The following is an 18,770-nucleotide window of genomic DNA, read 5'->3' as shown; positions in this document are numbered from 1 at the left end:
TTTCTAAAGTTTAATGAATGGCTAGCATCTGTCCTTTCTGAAAGACTAGAAGAATGAATTCATTTCTTAGGTATGAGCAGCATCATTTTTTCTCTAAGAAATTTAAGCCATTTTTTTTTAGATGACAGTGTGTTTTCTATTTTCTTAAATGTCATTGTCCTAATATGCTTATTTCTTAAGATACCTGTACACAATTCACTTTTTAAACAATTGGGCTGAATATTAATTGGATTATGAGATTTTGCATGTAAATTCAATGAGTAATATCAAGTCAATCTCCCTTCCTTTAAAATATTTATTCTTAACTATACTTCTTATTTTTCAAAGAAAGAATACCACTTGTTTTGCTTAAAAAAATGCACCTGTTACCATTAACATAGCCTCAATCTGATCTGATCTTGTATGGAGAATACTAATCAGGTAGAGAAAACTTTAGAATGTATATGATCGTGACTACAAGTCAGCTGTGACAGCAATTCTGATTTAATCTTTCACATTTTCCTCTTCCCCTCCCTTCAGTGTCAAGCTATCTACATATCTTACATTGACTACATCCATATAAACCATAAATAGAGGGCACAAAATTTAGATGTGAAAATAATATGATTTGCAAATGAACATCATGTTGAAATACAAGTTTTTGGCAATTTTTAAGCAATACTACCAAATAAATAGAGTAATGAAAAGTCAATTACGTGTATTTTAGAATGTGATGTATCAGCATTTCTAGATCTAAAGTAGCAAATAAAGGATTTTTTTGGAAATAAAAAATTTAAGGTAATGTATAAAAATCAATGTGGCATGTACTCATTCAAGAGTGTGAAAGGATGGAAAGTCATTAATATTTATTGAGCATCTACCGTGTTCCAGGCTCTTAGCAGAGACTATTACATTTAGCCTTTCCAATAACCTTCTAAGGTAAATTTTGTTATTTCTGCCCATAGAGTGGAGAAAAATAAAGCCTCAAGAAGTAAAAATATTTTCTCAAAGTCACATATCTGGTAAGTTACATTTGTTGTTGACAGTCAACCCCAAGACATCCCATTTCCAAGGCCTGTGCAGGAACTGTAGAAGGACATGGATCCTGCCAGACAGGCACCAGACAGGCCTCAAAAAAGAATTCCAGTTGCTGCCAATGCAGGAGCATGTCTTGAGCCCTGTTTGGGGAACCTGATTTTATATATTCCCACTTACCTCATGGAGCTATTATGATGTATGAGTAAGAAAATAGATAGGAAGTCACTTTGAAGGTTTATACTGGATGAGAGTGCAATTTCACTCCAGGTACTCACCCTGAGGATTCTAACAGCGCCTAGCTCAACACTGTCAGACTGCATCATCAACTATGATTTGATGGACAGTATGGTGTGTCTTTGTGTAAGTGGTGGGAGGGGAGCGGGTAGGATTTGTTGACAACCGGCAAGAGTTGAAGTGATTTAACATGAAGCAGATGGAATAAGGCAGGCTCTGCCTACCACTTTGTCAGCCAAACCAAGTACTCACTCTGCAAGCAGTCAGCGTTTAGCAGGTCCTGACACTTTTCGTGGCATTTCACTCCACACTCCAGACACTTCATGCCTTGCCTTGCAATGCCCCACAGGAGCCCTTCACACTCATAACAGTAGGTGGGCGTGGTAGCTGTCCAGACCTCAAAATTGTGTGGGGTGGTAGAAGACATAGGGTAGATCAATGCCTGCAAGGTCTTCTTGAAGACGTGCATTTTCTGTGAACATGAGAGAAGTTACCAGCGTACCGCCAAGTCAATGGATTTGAATTGTTTCATAGTAAAACGAACCATTTTATCACTTTTCTCTGAAAATGCTATTTTGAGAGAGCCCCTTGATCATTGATTCAAGTCATGACAGTAAGCATAATAACTCTGCTAACTTATTCTTCTCTCAATGTTTTAGGGCCTGATTCAGTTATCTGTACACAAAGAACTCCCTAATCTTCCAGACTGGACTGGGCTCCAATGTCTGCAGCTTCTTTCCCAGCAGCACACAGGTCTAATGACTTGAGGATGTCTAAGTCCCTGCTTTGCTATAAACCCCACACCTCTTTTACTTTCTACCCAGGTGGTTATTTCCTGACTCCCTTGTCCTCCCTGATACTTCACCCCTCCTCAGCCCCAAGGAATGCTTCTGTCATGCAATCTGCAGGAAATTTGCTTTCAGCACCTATCACCTGGGAAGGATCTTATCACCTAATTCATAAGAAAGCATCAGTAGTAGATAAGGTCAAATGAGGCACTCTCCCATGATGATTTATATTTTAAAAGGAAATAGTTTCTAATAGCACATGGAAGGACTCTCTAATGATAAGTGAGGTGAAAAAAATCTATTGGACAAGTAGCTGGGAGATCTGAGTTCTCCTAGGCCCAACCATGTGATACTTAAAAGGGGCCTCGATAAGCAGGAACTGCCTTCCATGTTTTCCTTTTTAGTGCCTAAACAGCTTATCACTGTCCCTGGAACACAGTAGAGGTACATTTCTTTTAATGAATAAACGTTCTGCCACTTATGAATCTTGTAATCTACAGAGAGATGTAAGGGCTCAAAGACTCACTCTCCTCCTCTGCTCTGCTTTAAATGCTATTACTTTGAAGATCAAATTGTATAATGATAACAGAAGTAGTCTATAGGCTTCAAAACACCAAATAAATACTTAGTATTGATGCTGGATTAAAAAAAAAAACCCACCAACAATAAACACAGGCCAATAGAAAAGAGAATTGGTTAAATGAGTCCTTTTCTACGCTTCTCATATCCCACAAAGCAGGTGACTTCCTGAGAGAAAGACCAGCACTCTCAGAGGTTACATTTACAGAAAATTTCACACAACTGCCTGATGCAGAATGAATGGACATTTACATAAACCCTGTAGGAGCCCAGCGGATAAGTCATACTAGAAGGGAAGCATTTATATTTTGCATTAATTATCCTCAAATCTCATTTCAGAATATTTTCCCACAGTGTTGAAATGACTAACTTTCAATTCCACAGTATGGTAACAGCATATTTCCCTTTATTATTACATTACTCTCACTCTGTGTTTTCCCAGAATATGTTTGGTAATGGTACTGGGAGGTCCCCTACCAGGGAATGAAGCCTCAGTAAGAATGTTTCTAATTTTGAATGGTTAGATCCATCCTTGCTATTAGATAAGGGACTGGTCAATCCAGAGCTCTTTATACTTCAAGTGAGTCTACAGAGCAGCAGTATGGTCAAATTCGGGCATCACTCAAGTGGAAGACCCTAATATTAGAGTTTATTCAGATAGAACAACTGGATCCATCACCTTTCAATAAAGAGTGTCTGAAACAAGTAAATCTCCTGGCTTCATTTTATAATGAAGATGTCTTACAAAGAACTGTTAAGAGTTCTTTGAGAATTAGAAGCATGTATTATTCACCTTTGCCTCCTCTTTAATACCTAGCATAGCGAGTATCTTCACTATCATTAAAACAAATGAAATAATCCTTGGCATAACAGATTTTTCATTAGCTACCCACAGACAGAGTCTCCTGTTCTAATTGGGCTGAGGGGCTGTGTGTGTGTTTGTGTGTGTAATGTAGCATTTGTGGTCTAGAAGAAAAATTAGGAAGGGAATTAATTTATATACTTGCAGTTGCATCAGGCAACTCATTTGTTTTAACGGAAAAAAATAATAACAATAGAATAATAAAATATTTTAATTACATGGAATACTGAGTGGGAATAAAACAGAGTCTGCCAATGAACACCAGAAAAGTAAGTAATGTACCTTACATAAATGAAGAAAGTAGAGTTGGGAATAAGGTTGTTTTTGAACATGAACTTATTCATATATTTCAAGATTAAGTAAATGATTAATATATATGATCTTATTCCCTATGTCCACTTTGCTTTTACTGAAGTCGAGTGATATATAGTCAGTACTCTAAGTCCATAGGTTATAGTAGGAGTAATAAAAATAAATAACCCTGCTAAAAAATTAAACAGACTGGAGGAAAACAAGTAAAAGTTCTGAATAAACAGCCGAGCAGATTTCATTAAAATGTTTTGTTTGGTTTGGCTAAGGAGCCATAATTCATTTCTTGCAAAGGGAGAGTGAAGCTAATTTCTGAAAATAAGAAACATGAAACATTTACTAGACAGCCCATTGAAAAGCAATTGAGTGGGGCACTGAAATAAATGCCAATATTTAAAAGTTATTAAAGTTAGAGAAAAACATTAAACATTAGACGACCTACCAGAGGGTATATATCCCCTCTAATAAGGGCTTAACACTTTAGGGAATGATGAATCCTTTTCACTCTTGACTTTCGGGGGTATGGGCATGTGTTTATCAAAGCTGAAAATTACTCTACTCTAAAATAAATGCCATACAAAACCATTCTTTTTTCAGCAAAGTATATGCTGAGCTGATAGTTTAGGAACATGAAATAGGTAGGAAAATCATATACAAATAATCTCATAATAGGGGATTCTGGTATTTCAGGGTGATAATGCATCTTGGAGAAAGCTGTTTTCTCGGCAGCAAAATCAGGCAAGATGAAATAAGATTATAAGAAGGAAAAAGTGTGGGTTTTTGTGTGGAATAAGGTGAAAAGAGCAAGAAGCACTAAATAAAAGCATGGCAGAGGAAAACAAGGGGAAACCCCAAAATTTGCCATTGATGGAAGCAAATGAAGTCTATAGTTTACCATTAGGAATCAGATTGAAGGGATGAAAAACCATTAAAAAGAAAAGTAACACTTAGGGCAGGCAGATTAATCATCAGCTATAGATAAGAGCTGAAGGATGGAACTGAGTATGTTATCAGGAGAGGGTCTCTGGCCTAGGTAAACTACTTGGAATCAGACATATGGAGGTCCCTAGAACAAGTAAAAACCTAGTTACTAGAATTAGGACCCAAGGACAGCGGGATATGGCAAAATGAGTGACTTGCTGCTAATCTATTTAATTTTTTAAATTTCTAAATTTTATTTTAAGTACAGGGGTACATGTGCAGGATGTGCAGGTTACATAAGTAAACATGTGCCATGGTGGTTTGCTGCATAGATCGTCCCACCACCCAGGTATAAAGCCCAGCATCCATTAGCTATTCTCCCTGCTGCTCTCCCTCCTCCCACCCCCACCCTCCGACAGGCTGCAGTGTGTGTTGTTCCCCTCTGTGTCCATGTGTTCTCATCAGCTCCTAATCTATTTTAAATGTTTCTAAACTTTACAAATCTTCTACAACTTTTCAAATGTTCTACAACAAAAATGTATTTTTCTAAAAATACGTATTTTAAGATTATAATAAAATGCATGCTCATTGCAAAAATAATTTATAAAACAGAAAGGCACTAATATAAATAATAAAAATATTCAATTTAGCCTTTTAAAGTTAGGCATTATTTGATACATATCCTTCCCGTATTCTTTTATATGTATAGACAGGATGTAATACTCTTGCAATTAGAAAAAAAAACCCGTTATTTTCACATTGCTTAAGTGATTCCAACAAAGAAGGCAATATTTTTCTGCTGTGTATAGACATCTTGTTAACCTGTAGAAATGAGTAAGGAATGTTTTCACATTCTGATAAGCCTTTGTAGGCAAGTACAATCTGTAGACTACACCCTAGCAAATATTTTGTTAGAACTTTCTTCTCCAACAAATAAATTTAAAGCAAGTTGCACTAATACATCACTTTTGGAACAATTAGGACACTGGAAAGAAATGAATTGCCTTTTCTATTCATCACTACCTGAGGAAACTAAAATGAGCCTGAGATATAAAGGAATCAGGCTTCCTGCCAAGAGCAATGACTAGTGTTTTCAGACCATCAATATTCTAATCTACCAACTGTTAATAATTATAACAGGAACAAAGCTTGCCTGCTTCAATTTGCCACATTATTTCTCTCCTTTTTCCTTTCTGTGTTAACCAGTGACTAACCTATGAAGTTCTATTTTCCTCCTCATCCTGGGGAGGAAATAATCCTCCTCGTGAGATTATGTAAGCCACACCTTTCCTATACCCCCCAAATGTCACATTTTGATACTTTCAAGACAAAATACACTTCTTGTTTTGAGGCATTTTTCATATACTTGATGGATACTTTTTAGAAAAAATATGTTTGCTCTTCTGTAAAGTACAAATGTTATTGTTTCTGGACAAAAGCATCAGAATTTTTGCAGAGCAAACATTAGGTACAATATGATTTTTGAAATTTGTTATAAACGTGAAGACAGAGCAATGCTTGGATAAAATCCTGAGCATAAAAACAGACATAATTTCAGTGCTGATTGCTCATCTAAGTAATCATCCTATAAGATTGATTGACTGTAGAAGCTAAAATTATTCAGGTAATTTTTTTTTTGTAGCAGAAAGTACAAACGAAGACTAAAAGTTATATTCCTATCTATGTGAGAATGTAAGTAGTTTTCTTTCACTTCTATTGCTTTATAACAGATATAAATTAACATCGTTCTACGAGACTTATGGGGTGAGTCCAAAGAAAGAGGGCAGAACAATGCTAACGTAGATGATTCCTTAATTCAAGGAGAGCACAATATAGCATAAGCCCTTTGTTATGACACAGAACATAATCTGAAAACAAAATATGATAGATTTTTTATGTACTATAAATGTTCTTTTTTCCCAATTCAAACTTTCAATAAAAATGTATACAAGGGATGTGGGTGGTATGAGATAATTAATTTGATAAATACATGAAACTAAAAATAATATGGATTTCTCCACTGGGGGAAACTTTAGCCATTTTAATGTGGGAAGTCTAATACTTACTACTTGGGGTGGAGACTGCATTCTTACGAGTTTAAAACCAGCATAAGACAAGGATGCCCTCTCTTACCACTCCTATTCAACATAGTATTGGAAGTTCTGGCCAGGGATATTGGGCAAGAGAAAGAAAGAAAGTATATTCAAATAGGAAGAGAGGAAGTCAAATTATTTTTGCAGAGGATATCATCCTATATCTAGAAAATTCCATTGTCTCAGTCCAAAAGCTTAAGTTTATCAGTAACTTCAGTAAACTCTGAGGATACAAAATCAACATGCAAAAATGACTAGCATCTCTATACACCAACAACAGGCAGACACAGAGTCAAGTTATGAACAAATTCCCATTCACAACTGCTACAAAAAGAATAAAATACCTAGTGATACACTAACAAAAGAAGGGAAAGACCTCTTCAAGGAGAACTACAAACTACTTCTCAAGGAAATTAGAAGGAAACAAACAAATCAAAAAAACATTCCATACTCATGGATAGGAAGAATCAATATTGTGAAAATGGCCATACTGCCCAAAGTAATTTATAGATTCAATGCTACTCCCATTAAATTACCATGAACATTTTTCACAGAATTAGAAGAAACTATTTTAAAATTTGTATGAGACCAAAAAGAGCCTGAATAGCCAAGACAATCCTAAGTAAAAATAACAAAGTTGTAGGCATCACCGTACCCACCTTGGAACTATACTACAAGGATACAGTAGTCAAAACAGCATGGTACTGGTATAAGAACAGAAAAATAGACCAATGAAATTGAATAGAGAAATAAGAAACAAGACCATGCACCTTCAACCATCTGACAAAACCTGGCAAAAACAAGTAATGAGGAAAGGATTCCCTATTTAATAAGTGGTGCTAGAGAACTGGCTAGCCATATGCAGAAAACTGAAACTGGACCACTTGCTTATATCATATACAAAAATTAACTCAGGATGGATTAAAGACTTAAATATAAAGCCCCCAAACTATAAAAACTCTAGAAGAAAATCTAGGCAGTACCATTCAGGACACAGTGATGGGCAAAGATTTCATGACAAAAATGCCAAAAGCGATTGCAACAAAAGCAGAAATTGACAAATGGGATATAATTTAACTAAATAGCTTCTCTGCAACAAAAGAAACTAACATAAGAGCAAACATGCAACCTACAGAATGGAGAAAATTTTTGCAATCTATCTGTCTGACAAAGGTCTAATATCCAAGCTCTATAAGGAACTTAAACAAATTTACAAGAAAAAAAAAAAAAGAAAGAAACCTCATTAAAAAGTGGGCAAAGGACTTGAACATAAATTTCTCAAAAGAAGACTCTTATGCAGTCAGAAAAACATGAAAAGAAGCTCAATATCACTGATAATTAGAAAAATGCAAATTGAAACCACAATTAGATGCTTTCTCACGCCAGTCAGAATGGCAATCATTAAAAAGTCAAGAAACAACAGATGCTGGTATGGTTGCAGAGAAAAAGGAATCCTTTTACACTGTTGGTGGGAATTAAATTAGTTCAATCATTGTAGAAGACAGATTCCTCAGAGATCTAGAGGCAGAAATACCACTTGACCCAGCAATCCCATTACTGAGTATACACCCAAAGGAATGTAAATCATTCTGTTGTAAAGATACATGCATGTATATGTTCATTGCAGCACTATTCACAATAGCAAAGACATGGAATCAACCCAAATGTCCATCAGTGATAGACTGGATAAAGAAAACGTACTACATATATACCATGAAATACTATACAGCCATAAAAAGGAACGAGATTATGTCCTTTGTAGGGACATGGATGCAGCTGGAAACCATCATCCGCCGCAAATTAATGCAGGAACAGAAAACCAGGCCCCACATGTTCTCACTTACTAGTGGGAGCTGAGGGATGAGAACACACGGACATGTGGCGGGGAATGACACACAATGGGGTCTGTCAGGAGTGGGAGTGGGAGGAGGGAGAGTATCAGGAACATTAATGAATAGATGCTGGGCTTAATACCAAGGTGATGGGTTGATCTGAGCAGCAAACCACCATGGCACACCTGTGTAACAAGCACATCCTGCACATGTATCCCAGCACATCATGCACATGTATCCCAGAACTTAAAATAAAAGTTAAAGGAAAAAAAAGAGAAGAAGAATGTTTCGGATTTTATAAAACAAAGGTGAGGCAGGGGCTGACCATTCCTATAAATAGATCCCATGTTACTGTCCTTTTATGTAAACAAGCAAAGTCAGTCAGGGAACCATGGGAAATTGTGTAGTGAAAAATAGTTAATAACAAAATTAACTTTTAGTACGTACTTATGCCTCAAAAATGGATACATGGCTAGATGATGATTATTATTATTATTTATTTTCTCCACTTATGTTGCAAATATTACTTTGTGTATATGGGATAGTTAATAAGAACCATTAAAATCAATAACTATATGTTCAACTCTATAACTTAGAAAAGTAGTTTTGTGGTGAATACAAAGAATAGAAAAAAAATCTAAAAATGACCAAGAGCATAAATAAATGAAGTAAAAAACAAGGAGATAATATGGAGTCAACAAAGCAAAATCAGAGAAATTTCCTGCAGTTTTGAGTTTACAAAACAGAGAGAAAATACAAATAAATAATAATAGGATAAAATGGCACACATTTTTATATAAATTATGATATAATCATATAAACAATTTGATGATATTAAATTCAAAAATTTAGAAAAACAAGACAACTTACTGAAAAAAGTATAAATTGTCTAGTCTAACTCAAGAATGAATGCTTAAGGAACATAATCACTATATTAAATAAGTTGCTTCGATAGTCAAAAAATTACTCTCAAAATAACTACCATATCCAGGTGGTTTTGGAGGACAAGCTTTGCTAGTCCTTCAAGATACAGAACTTATTTTATAGAAAACATCCAGGAGAAGGAAAAAAAAGAAATCTCCTCCGCTTATCTTATTAAGCTAGTTTAATATTGATGCCAAAATTGTTCAAGGACACAGAAAAACATAGCCATTTTTACCTTATGATGCAAAGTAGATGCAAAAATATGATATAATTAGTAAACATATAAGAAAATCAAGGACATGAACATTTCCATAACTTGCCCCAGGCCCCACAGCAGGTAAATTGTGGAGCTGGACCCACATTGGATCTCAAGCCGAAGTCCACGCTTATGAAGAATAACAGAACCAATAGCAATACTTGTAGATAAGAAATAATTTTTATTTTGGTGTCATTATTACTGGCTTCCATGTCAGTACTTCCTGGAAAGGAAATTGACCCTCAGGTGCAAAGAGGGCAGGGAGGCATTAGACTCAGCACGTATTCTGCAGACCCGATCACAAGTTCCTGCCCTACTGCGCTGATGGCCACCTGCCATGCCAGCCACTGTATAAAGAGAAAAGGAGGAATGGGAAGGGTTTGACTAAACAAAGGGCTTTCTACATAAGCTATTTCTTTTAATTCTCACAAACTGTGAGGTAACTTTTATTACTTTCATTTTATTGATGAAGCAAAGTCGTCTCAGGAAGGTGCAGAATATTGAGAAGAAACAAGTAGTCAAAGCTAGTGAGAGGTGGAGTGGAGATTCTAATTCAGGCCCCTTTCACTTCGAAGCTTATCCAGGTGGCCTGAAAGGGTTCCTGCTCCTGAGTAGGGGTCTGAAGTACCTGGGCGTGCTGTAAGCCTACAGCGCTGGTTGAAGTTGAAGTCTCAGAGAGGTGTTCTGAGCAGCTTTCGCCTTCCATTTTATCTTTCTAGTGTCATGCTGGAAATAGGGCTCAGGTTTGATCTCCTGATTACCTCTCATCTAGTTCTTGCTAGTCCCTTTCACTAAGTCTGGATCCTAGACAAACTTTCCCTTACTGAGAACGGACACTTCCTAGAAGCCTGCCAGCCTCAACACACCCTTCAACCCAGACAGAACCAACAGGGCTCTAGGATCCCTCTTATGCTTGGTGATTTTCATTCCTCCCTCTACCTGGTTTCCCATAAACCTCATCTGAGACTATCTTGGTTTGAACACTCTTGCCTACTAGAAGCTTCCATGTGACTTGTAGCAACAGTGGATACAAAATTAAGTATCTCAGTCCTCCGCCCACTGTCTGGTAAGCCTCATGAAAGTAGAGATTTTTGGCTGAGTTGTTGCCTACTTTATTTCCAGTCTGAAACAACCCCCAACACACAGCAGACAGTCGATAAGCATGTATTGAATTACCGAATGGATCTACTTTGATTGCTCCACTGTCAGGTTCACACCTAAGAAATTATCAGTCTGTGAAACTAGCACAGAGATGGATAGTGGAGTGCCAGGAAGACTACTGCTATGGTATTTAGATACTAGATTGGTTGGTCCTTCCTATGTTACGAAGCTAGATGGAAATTTTCTGAAATCATAATCCTTAACAGCTTATTGAGCTGAGATTCTCGATCAGTCCTAATAGCGCCTCGTGGGTAAGGTGGAGTTGGTGATGGATGGAGGCACTGGCGATGCTTCACCCATGGCCAGCAGAGCGTTAGCGGAGGAGGCAGTGCTAGGTGACCCACTGTCATCCTGCATCAGGCATTAGACTCTGTTCTGTCCTTGGAAGAGATGACTGAGCTTCAAACTGTACATTTCTTTAATTAAAATAGAAGTGGTACCATTGGTTGTTTTCCACATCACCAAGCCATGTCCCTTCACACACAAGCAAATATTTTATGCTTTTATATCAAGTGTGCCTAGGAAGATTTTCAGCACCAAGGAGTGCAAATTATTTGCTCCAGCATTTATGTTAGTTGCCTGCGTAATGACTGAATGTGACAGCTCATCAAGAGTGACATTTAATATGCCTGTTGTACAGAAGTCATAGTTCATTTACTTTTTGAGACATGAGTCCCAGGGAAATGAGCTTTATGAATTTGAGAGGGAACTGATGGATTCTGTTCATCCATTCAACACCAACGCAGTTTTTTACTGAGTTCTTCTGAAACTAAAGGAGTAAAGGTGATATTACTAAGTTGTTGAAAAGCAGATCAATAGCTGATTTAACCTTAAATTGAGGATATGTTCTCTGTTCAGGACTCAGAAAATACAGTAGCATTCCACATTCCACTAATTTCTATGCTTTCCTGTTAACTTGTGAAAGGAATTAGTTCAAATACTAATGTCAAAGGAAACAGTACAAATCAAATACCATGTTTTAAAACACAGGAAAGGAACACTGTAGGAGTTTATCAATAAAATTCTTCAGCGTGTATTATTTACTCAAAAAAACGACTAGATGTTTTGAGATTCAGCAAGCAATATGCAGCTTTCTCCACACCAGAGGATGTCCGCTTTGTCTTATGCCTAAATTATACTCAAAATATTACATGGCAACATAAACCTAATGGATAAGAATAAGGAAGTGGGGGCCATGGTGGCTTACGTCTATAATCCCAGCACTTTGGGAGGTGGAAGAATTGCTTGAGCCCAGGAGTTTGAGACCAGCCTGGGCAACATAGCAAGACCCTGTCTCTAAAAACTAAAATTAAAAATACTAGCTGAGTGTGGTAGCACATGCCTGTAGCCTCAACTACCCAGAAGGCAGAGGCCAGAGGATCATGTGAGCTCTGGAGGTTGAGACTGCAGTGAGCTATGACCATACCACTGCACTCCAGCTTGGATGACAGAGCCAGACTCTGTCTGCAAAAAGCAAATACATAAAAAGAATGAGGAGAAAGAAAGAATAATAATCTGAGAATGCAATTACGTTTTTTCTCCTGTGGCACAATAGAAAATGCATCAACTTGTTGTAGCCTCCAGAGAGTCAAATGAATATGCTTTGTTTTACTGACACATACTGGGTAGGGGAGCTTGCTAATGGAGAAACCCAGGAAAGACTGACATTTGGATGAAAGATGACAATGAGAGAAAGAAGGAGGAAGGGAATGAGAAATATAGACATAAAAATGGTGTTTAAATGTTAAGTTATAGAAAGTCAAAATGAGTAATATAATATTTTTGGCAGAATTTTTATTCTATAAGAATGACAAAGTTGCTAAAATTGGGGAGGTAGGATATATCAGTTTCCAAGTGTAGGGAGGGACACAGATAAATTGTCTCAAGTAAATCCCCCGTAGAGTGTGCAAGACACATTTACCAGAACAGAACATGCCAGTCACAAAACACAAGGATTTTTTAAAAAATCCCTTTGACCCAAACTTCACCTGAAGCCAATTAAATCAGAGTGACTGAGAATGAGACCCCAGCACTGTATGTTTTAAAGCTCCCTCAAGTGTTCCAGTGAGCCAGATTTAAGAATCCCTGACCTAAATAATTACAACCTACTTGCATCTTCTAGTCAGCGTTGTTCTTTCATTCAATCAGAATTTACAAACATCTACCTCATGTCAGACAGTGTGCTAAGCAATAGTGGTAGAAACATTTAACAAGAACAACAAACAACTTACAGTGCTACCCTCAAGGATATCAGAGTCTAAAACAAAAGGTGTATGCAAAATAATCGAAATAGTTGTAATAAAAATAATAAAACAGAAGCTCATACGTATTGTTTACTATATTTACTAATTGTTAAGCTATGCTGAATGTTAAGCATATATCTACTTCTTTAATCCCCTCAGTTTCCTTGTCACCTCACTGTGTAGATGAGAGAACTCAGGCTTGAAGAAGTAACATAACTTGTGGGAGATAATAATTCTCATTAAGTGGCACAGATGGGACTCATACCAAGCTGACTTCACTTGTAAACATATGACAATATGGAGGTCATGATTAAATGCTATTAAAGGGCCGGGTGCGGTGGCTCATGCCTGTAATCCCAGCACTTTGGGAGGCCAAGGCAGGCAGATCACAAGGTCAAGAGATGGAGACCATGCTGGCCAACATGGTGAAACCCCATCTCTACTAAAAATACAAAAATTAGCTGGTAGCATGCACCTGTAGTCCCAGCTACTAGGGAGGCTGAGGCAGAAGAATCACTTTAACCCATGAGGCAGAGGTTGCAGAGAGCCAAGATGGGTCACTGCACTCGAGTCTGGCAACAGAGCGAGACTCCGTCACCAAAAAAAAAAAAAAAAAAGTTATAAAAGCCCCGAAGAGGAAACTAATCATTCAGCTGGAAGGGAGGAAGATATTTGGGGAAAACCTTGTAAAAGAGGCAAAACTTAAACTATGTAAAAAATCAGTAGGACTTTTCCACAGGGAGAATAACAGGGAAGCTATGTTAGAATTGAACAGCATTTGTCAAGATAGGAAGGTTCATGCGTATTTGAGGAAAAGAAAATGATTGGCTGATGCCCTGAGGAAGTTTGTTTGAAGTCAGGCTTTCCTCATGCTCCCAGTTATTTCTGGAACACTGGACTAAACATCACAGATGAGTAGCTCAAGCAGAACAGTTTCTCCCTTGTGGTTATGAGGAATATCTAGTTAGTAATGGACATTGTACTTACCAGTTCCTCATTATTTAGGGATGTCCTAATCACCATAGCCAGGGAGAGTCCAGATTTCCTGGCAGCCAGGGTCTAAAACAAACAGAATTATGACTTATTAATACATAGGGAGGTTGACATGCTTATACTGCTCAGCAGAAGGTGAAAACGCAAGAGTGTCAGCTATCGCTGTTCATATTTTAGTTAGTAAGGACCTGCCATTTTATTTTGATAATCAGTCGATTCACTAAGAATATGGACTCATACAATATTAAAACTGGAAAGGTCCCACAGCTCATCAACCCTGCCCCTACATTTTATAGATGATGAAAGTGAGGCCCAGAAAGGCAAGATGACCAGCCTCAAGATGACTAGCCCCCTCAAGCACCTCAGGCTAGCAAGAGGCTTCTCAAACTTTCTTATTCCCCAAGGTGGTTGTGATATATTCATTCAGAATACGTAACCGTAGGTAGAGAGCCAGCCTGACTTTGGTGATGGCCCTTAATCATAATTAGTATTAGATGGTTCTTGAGTTGTTCATAGTTCCCCAGAATATTCTTCCATATCTATTCAAGATATTTTTTCTAAGTGCCCATTTAATTTGCTAAGAATTGTTATATCCAGATTCATTTTTTTCACTTGATGCTGGTAACTTGGGTGATCTTAAATAAGAGTCAAGTCCCTTTAGTTTCCTTACCACATAAAATAAAACCATAACCACCACTACCTACTCCTACCCAAAATATATGAATTACAAGAAACTCAGCAGTGCTATAGCAAGCATTGGAAATCAGAAGTTCCATATGGGAATATTAAAACTGATATCCTATTAGGAGCAAAGGGACATCATTGTGGAATAGTGCATTCTTGATCACCCAAGACCCAACTGGTTATATACGTATCTCCTCAGGGTTGCAAAGTCATTAACTCAAATAAAATTCAGCCTACACCTGAGTAAGAATGTCACTGTCCACTCATCTCCACATTTACCTTGAAGAATTACCTCCAAGAGTTTACCCAAGAAAATCTTTCATCTCTGAAAAACATATTCCCTAAAACTACATTTGTATCCTATTTTGGTCTGTGTTTGCACCTGTTGTATACATAATTTTCTCTTTCAGAAATGAACCGGATGTTAAATTCTTGTAGAACAAACTTATTCTTGTATGTCTGTCTTTTCATTTCTCCATCTTGCCCTCTTTTACCCCATGAGTAAGTGCAATGTATGTTTGAGAAGACTGTAAAATATTAAATAAATAGAAAAGCACTTACCATGGCCTGAAGATTCCAGAAGTGAGACACATGAAAGGTAGGAAAAGAGTATAACAATGTTAAATTAGCCTAACACTTTGCAATTATTTCCACACAGTAAGGACAGAAATCTGAGCTAAATGTACTGACATGTTATACTTTCCAGTATAAGACCTTTTCAGTCAGGATTATATTTTAAAACTAAAGTGGTGGCCTTCAGATGAAGCCTTTCTTAGCAAAATTAAAAATTACTGATATAAAAAATTATGTAACTGTTGCTGAAAAAATTTACTTTTTTATGGGGGAAATACGTTTTTCATATCACATATAATATTAAAAATAGGCGTATAAAATGTGAAGACATTTTGGATGACAGAAGAGACACTTTTTCATGATGTTTTTTTTGTTTTACAATCTAATACAGGTCATGGTCAATTCTTTGCATTTATCAAGGCGGTGGCAGCATATTTCAATATAGGAAACAGATTTATTCAGAGTCATGATCAGAAGTAATAATGATGTTAATGACTTGCAAACCATGGTTTTCTTTTATTTTTTATTTTTATTTTTGAGATGGAGTCTCGCTCTGTCACCCAGGCTGGAGTGCAGTGGCATGATCTCGGCTCACTGCAAGCTCCACCTCCTGGGTTCATGCCATTCTCCTGCCTCAGCCTCCCGAGCTGAGACTACAGGCGCCCGCCACCACGCCCGGCTAATTTTTTGTATTTTTAGTAGAGACGGGGTTTCACCATGTTAGCCAGGATGGTCTTGATCTCCTGACCTCGTGATCCACCCACCTTGGCCTCCCAAAGTGAACCATGATTTTCTTTAAATAAAAGAGCTTATTAATTTAGCTAGAATTGACTTTAATATAATAAAATAAAGAATTGATTAATGTTATCTGCTTGCTTTATAAAGTATTCAGGTTCACTGTGTTAAGGTGAAGAGCGTTGTGAATTAAACTTCTGGTCATTCATAACACTAAACACATCAAAGTCTATTCGCTTGCTTGGCATGCTGTGTGATTTCTTTTTGCTCCAATTATAGGGTCGTATTAACTTAATTATAATTTCCACTTATATCAAAAGCTATCAAAAGGTTTGAGTTATTTCCTCCAAGTAATAGATTTTAAAGAAATAATAATAAATATAACAGCAGGTAGCATCTGGCCTCATATACTTTTATTCCATGAAATATTTACAGACTAGACAGTGAATGAGAAGGATATTACATTTTAGCAAGAAAAAAAAATCACACATGCAATCAAAGAGAAGTAAACAGTTGTAACTTACCACATCTCGGACAATAGGCAAAGTCTTTTTTCTGCGGAGATCTGGCATGCTGTCAATACCATAAAGTCCACCTCCTGCCCTGAAAGAGAAAATAAAACCAATAATTTCAATGGGTAAAATGATGTATTGTAAGAAAAACATCCACTGTTCACGGTATAAAGTCTGTGAAAAAGATGACAGGGATACCATAGTTTTCAAATAATTCACAAAGCTGCAAAGATACAAGCGTCTAGGACTTTGTTGAGTGAGGAAAAATGACTGTAGCTACCACAATTGCTGACCACTCATCTTCTTGGATAGTTGAAATTTTAAGATACACATGACCTGGATGGACACACTATTTTCTGTTAGTATCACAGAGACAAGAATCACCATGTAAGATCTGTGGAACGTCTTACCTCCAGGAGAAAACAGAACCAAACCATTTTTGGTGCAAGTTTGGTCTGGCTGTGGTGCTAAATAAATTACCTTCATTATAAAAATACCAGTTATTGTGTGCTTCCGCTTCACAAATTAAACTCCAGAATAATGTCTCAAGGAGTCATGGACATGTTTAAGATATTGGGAATTACCATTATACCACAAGTTCTGCTTATCTGAATTCATCCTACAGGTAAATGCACAGAATTTAAATAAGTAGTTGTAGAGGGATGTTTATTGCATCTTTGAAATAATAGCAATAAAAGCTAGGTTATTTACATGTTCATCAATAGTATATTGATGAAATGAATCAATGGGAAGAATAATTAAAGTGAAATAGGTAAACATGTGTGTGTATACATAAAAATACTCATAAGATGTTAAGTGAAAAAGCAAGTTTGCATAGTAGTAAGTTTAGTATACTCTCACACACACACACATATATATATATACTTACTAATATATATACTTACTAATACATATATATGTGTGTGTGTTTGTGTGTTTATGAATGCACAGAAAATATCTAGAAGAATAATCACAAAATCTACAACTGTAGTTACCTCTGTGGAGTGAGATTTGGTGAGAGAAAGAGAAAACTCACTGTTACAAACTTGGTAATGTTCAATTTTTTAATAAGCATGTATTAGTTTGCAATTAAAATTATTTTCTAAGAGGCATGAATCTGTGTTTCTCTAGAATGAGTTTGATACATTGAATTTGACTTTTTATTGCATTAAATCCAGTCATTTAATATAACCAACAAGATGCTAATATTACTGATGATAGCTTCTCCTTATACTTACTTGAACTAGAAAACCCCTTGCTGACCTGTTGCCCATGGTCAGCTTATTCACCATGAGCAACACAGTTCATGCCCCTGGGCTATAGCTAGGTGTCTCTGTCACTGCAACAGGCTACAAAGGCTAATGATAGATCAATAGCATTTTGTAGTCCAGTTTTCCACCAGTGGAGAGATGGCCTCTCTGTTCTTGCTGCTTAGCTTAACATAAGGAAACTTAGTCTTATTGGATTTTTCTTAGTAGTCATGATCCTAACTCCAACACTCTTCAGGTATCCACTACTACTAACATGGTAGTCTTGAACAAGTCACTAAATGTGTCATCAAATTCATGTCAATAGAAAAAAAAACGAAGTAGTAATAAAGATAAAATGAATTAATAAATGCATAGTAATCATGCCATAACATATGCTTGGAAGTGAGGATCAAATGCAGGAAGTGTGAAATATTAAAACCTGGCCGGGCGCGGTGGCTCAAGCCTGTAATCCCAGCACTTTGGGAGGCCGAGGCGGGCGGATCACGAGGTCAGGAGATCGAGACCATTCTGGCGAACACGGTGAAACCCCGTCTCTACTAAAAAATACAAAAAAACTAGCCGGGCGAGGTGGCGGGCGCCTGTAGTCCCAGCTACTCGGGAGGCCGAGGCAGGAGAATGGCGTAAACCCGGGAGGCAGAGCTTGCAGTGAGCTGAGATCCGGCCACTGCACTCCAGCCTGGGCGACAGAGCAAGACTCCGTCTCAAAAAAAAAAAAAAAAAAAGAAATATTAAAACCTTTGCAAATGTGTAAGAAAGATGTCAAGGATGAACAAATTATTTTCA

General features: G+C 37.1%; 1 protein-coding gene across 2 annotated transcripts; it reads right to left on the bottom strand.

Annotated features, from left to right (window-relative positions):
- Positions 1-769: 769 nt before the first annotated feature.
- On the bottom strand, positions 770-16,804 carry LOC116275827 (protein unc-13 homolog C-like). 2 transcript variants are annotated; one of them, XM_031668659.1, is made up of 4 exons: positions 16,729-16,804; positions 15,458-15,463; positions 14,207-14,278; positions 775-1,723 (listed from the first exon to the last, which is right to left on the bottom strand). In XM_031668659.1, the coding sequence occupies exons 1-4, from the start codon at positions 16,774-16,776 to the stop codon at positions 1,472-1,474; spliced, it is 378 nt and encodes a 125-aa protein (XP_031524519.1). In that variant the 5' UTR covers positions 16,777-16,804; the 3' UTR covers positions 775-1,471. The 2 variants fall into 2 exon arrangements, with proteins under 2 accessions (XP_031524520.1, XP_031524519.1); XM_031668660.1 differs by lacking the exon at positions 15,458-15,463 and having other exon boundaries at positions 770-1,723; positions 16,729-16,802.
- Positions 16,805-18,770: the final 1,966 nt, after the last annotated feature.

This window comes from Papio anubis, chromosome 7 (assembly GCF_008728515.1).
Source record: "Papio anubis isolate 15944 chromosome 7, Panubis1.0, whole genome shotgun sequence".
NCBI lineage: Eukaryota > Metazoa > Chordata > Mammalia > Primates > Cercopithecidae > Papio > Papio anubis.
The sequence above is the reverse complement of the archived record's forward strand: the minus strand, read 5'-3'. Positions and strand labels throughout refer to the sequence as shown.

Excerpts from the sequence above, each read along its gene's own strand:
- LOC116275827 (XM_031668659.1), bottom strand. The coding sequence starts at position 16,776 with ATGCCAGATCTCCGCAGAAAAAAGACTTTGCCTATTGTCCGAGATGTG. Across the intron at positions 1,724-14,206 it reads CCCTAAATAATGAGGAACTG|AAAATGCACGTCTTCAAGAA; the intron begins GTAAGTACAATG and ends TCATGTTCACAG.